We start from the raw sequence: 3,800 nt of genomic DNA, 5'->3' as shown, positions 1-3,800 counted from the left end.
ATTAAATTGCTTTTTTTTTTTTTTTTTTTTTTTTTTTTTTTTAACTTGTAAAGCATCAATACCTCTGATTTACACAAGAGAAAGACAGGCCATACAATTTCAGGTGTATTCTGACAATTTCTGAGTATTCTGTGCAGAGATATTTCTGTGGGCCCAAGCACAAGAGCATCTGTGGCGACAGCACCTCTGACCTTTTTGGATCCCCTTGGAAGTGCTGCAGTTCATCGTATGGTTTTGCTTACAAGTTTGGGGTTTGTTCTGTAGATGTCACCTAACCGTGCTTAGAAAAACAGCCACTCTTGGCTGCATCGATTTGTAATTTTATGCAAGAGACAGTGCACAACTGGCTTCTGCTGGCTCCTGCTCAATCTCGAGCACTTGAGAAGTCTTGTGATGCCACAAGTCTGATCTGAAATCAGGACTTACATCCTCACTCGGCTGGGGTCCAGGTTAGTGACACAACAGTGACATTCTTCTTTAGGTCACATACTCCCCCCTCCAAAACCAAAAAATTACTGCTCTCTATTTTCTGACTTTCTAATCCTTTATCGAGCTAATTCGTTCCATTTTAGAATAGCCTCAAAGAATTTTAAGCTGCTGATGTGATCATTTATCTACACAAGACCTGGCCAGATTTTGCTCTTGATAAAGGCTGCTTTAAGCAGATCATTTGTACAGTAGTAAATATGTTTTCCAGTTTTGGCTATCCTAGCAACTTAAGGGTAATTGGCTATACCCTGCGTTGGTAACCCAAATACTTAAAACCACGAGTGGTTAAAGTTTAATCTGCTGCCATGATGATGTGGCAACAAAAGCTGTGTGTCAGGATTCATTCTTCGCCTGGAGAACACAGTGGCAGTAACACTCACGTAGTATGGTCCCTTACGGAACATGGGATGAGTAAAGCAGACCTTGTTAACAGTTGAAAGTAGGATTTTCCACCATGAATGGACACCCAAACTGCTCTGCTAACCACACTAAAATTTGGAGTCATTATTTAGTACTTGCACTGGGTATCCCTCAGCTGACCATTAACATAGCATCCGTGATCTTCAACTGCACAGTCATCTTCACCAGAATGGCAACAAAGGATCTGCACAAGCCTATCTCTATCCTCTTCTGCAATTTGGCTTTGTCTGATCTCCTCACCAGCTTTTCTGGCTTTTGGATTTCAATGCTGTTCATCACCAATCCTGACGTTACAATCTTTGGATCCGAGGATATGCTTGCACCTTACGCCTTATATACTATGTCTATTTTATCCACCATCTATAACTTGGTAAGCATTGGAATTGAACGCTATCTGGCTGTGGCTGAAAGCATGAGGACAAGATTCAGGGTTGCTAGAAACCATTCCATAGCTGTAGTTTTAATTAACTGGGTCCTTGCTTTCTTTTTGGGCTGCTTGCCATTGATGGGGTGGAACTGCTTGCATACAGAAAAAAATCTCTCTGTCCTCTACAGTCCGTTTTGTGTCGACTACCTCATCTTCATCGCTATTCCCAATGTTGTGGTGGCTTTTATTATACCTCTGTTCACTTACCTTAGAATCATTATCATCCTGAGGAAAAGAAAGCTGAGAATGAAAGCATGTGGGCAAGCTACCGGCACCTACAAATCAGCTGAAATCCAGGTTGCCAGAACCAGTATTTTTATTTGGCTCCTGGCGTTGATCTCCTATGCTCCTTTTTTCGCAGGAGTCATATTCGATGCCACTAACCATCAGTGCCACACTGATCTCTACCCAGGCATCTACATCTTCCGCAACTGCACGGCTATGCTGATAACCATGAACTGTTTGGGAAACCCCATCATCTATACCCTGAAAGTCAAAACTCTGGGGGCTAAACTCAAGGCTCTGAAATGCCTCTCCACCAACCGTGTCCGTGCCTGCACCATCGAGAACATCTAGCCGGGACTGCCCTTGCTCCAGGACTGCTGGTGTGCCTGACCTGGACAATGCAGTCAGAGATCTGAAATAATGCCGGATTCCTGTCCTGCTCCTGGAAACCGCCGTGGGGCACGGACACCAGCACGGACAGCCACAGAGGCTGGGGCTGGAGCTTTGTGGCTTCTCTCAGCAGCTTTCGTAGTCTTTGGTAGCGAGTGAATCAGGTGCAGCGTTGCGGGGGTGTGCAGCTTTCCTTCGTGGAGCAGTCTGGTGCGCGCGCCTGGTTTGCCTAGCCTCTAAATGGAAATAGGAGAGCTGTTGTGCTCGGAGATAAAAATAACTCCATTAGCCATGTTTACTTTGCGCGTGGAAATAGGCTTCTGTTGTGCTCCCTTTTGTACTATCTGTATGGTTTTGAAGACAGTTAAGTGGCTAGAAAATTTTCAGTAATCTGGGGGAAAACGTAGTTTTGCTTTCTCATTTACAGTCAGTCACATTGTATCTTTGAAAATGTGGTGAATCTCTTTATTAATGGGGGCACTCAGCACTGTTTTACTGTTGCAATTTTGACTGCAGTGTGTAGCTGGATTACATGTTTTTGTGAGAAATTTGTGACTACGCTTTTCATATTTCTGCTTATAAATAGTGGCACACTCGTGTCCATGGCTTTGGAAGTTTGCACTGCTCTAGGAGACAACCTGACCCGAATTTTTCAGTCTCAGAATTGCAGTCACGTTGCCTGTACAAAACAAAACAAAATAAAAGTATCAAGACCAAGTATTTTGTGAAAGGAAAAGATCTCTCCAAAAAAAAAAAGAAATTGGCTACTGAATAGTGAAGCTGTCAGATCCTAGTAGAGATGAATGCTTATTCTTAGCTCTACAGGGATATTGACTAGAAGAATCTCGATGCTTACATTTCTTATCGCTTGCATAGTTACCAATTGAGAAGCCTTGATCGAATAGATCCTGGTGACACCAGCTCATCTTTCTGGTTTAAAAGTATGCTCAAATGCTGCCCAACGGTGTTACACCAGTGTGACAATCCACGCGGCGGTGACGTTCTCACAGTCATGATGCACACGCACACAGCCCAACCAAGATCAGCTCTTCCAGTACAGGTTGGGGTTTTCAGGGATTTCTTTCCAGTTTGTTTGCTTTGTTGTCATTGTTTCAGCATCCTAAAGGGCTCGAGTGAACTAAGAACAAAATCCCATTAATCTGTTCCTGAGTGGGTATGAGAAAAGAGCGTGTTTTGTGTGAGAAATGGGTTCACCCACTAGTGTAACAAACCGGCAAGCGCCTACCCTAACAAATCCAATACTTGGTGGTTTGCGTTCAGGGCTATAAACCCCCTTCTGTGCTACTTTACACTGAAGAACGCTGGGAGAATTTCTTTTGTCTGCATTAAAATGCAGACATTTAAGGCAATGGATGGCACTAAATGGTACATAATTAAAGTGAATTATTTAAAAGGATAATGTAACTGAGGCAAGGTAAATCTGGCCCCATTTTTTCCTGCTGGACACTGCCGCTCGGTCCGTGTTTTCGGTTATCGCCACCACCGCCAGCCTCGAGCGCTCGGGCTAGAAACCGAACATCTACCGGGCGTATTTCTACCTCAACTTAGTAAGAGGAGATTAAACCAAAACTTAGCACAGGGTAGATGATAAAGGTCAGCTCGGGGGTGGTTTCATTATGTGATATTTATTATATGATAAGATTTCTATTCATCTCCGTACCGACACCGGCAATTTCAATGGGTGATGTGTAGCGACCAGGCCATCCAACGCGTCACCGCCTAGCGCAGTGATCGTCATTTCAAAAGCGAATAGCGGCTGGAATCCAGCCAAAACCCCCTCAACCACCGGAGACAGTCACACACACACACACATAGAGATATATATATA

The 3,800-nt window shown here is 43.8% G+C and overlaps 1 protein-coding gene across 1 annotated transcript; it reads left to right on the top strand.

Moving 5' to 3' along the window:
* The first annotated feature begins 943 nt into the window (after nt 1–943).
* On the top strand, nt 944–1,912 carry LOC104162261 (lysophosphatidic acid receptor 1-like). Its single transcript, XM_009700946.1, has one exon. The coding sequence runs from the start codon at nt 944–946 to the stop codon at nt 1,910–1,912; it is 969 nt and encodes a 322-aa protein (XP_009699248.1).
* Nucleotides 1,913–3,800: the final 1,888 nt, after the last annotated feature.

Source organism: Cariama cristata, unplaced genomic scaffold (assembly GCF_000690535.1).
Source record: "Cariama cristata isolate BGI_N322 unplaced genomic scaffold, ASM69053v1 scaffold25755, whole genome shotgun sequence".
Lineage (NCBI taxonomy): Eukaryota > Metazoa > Chordata > Aves > Cariamiformes > Cariamidae > Cariama > Cariama cristata.
This window is presented reverse-complemented; position numbering and strand designations above follow the sequence as displayed.

Excerpts from the sequence above, each read along its gene's own strand:
- LOC104162261 (XM_009700946.1), top strand. The coding sequence starts at position 944 with ATGAATGGACACCCAAACTGCTCTGCTAACCACACTAAAATTTGGAGT.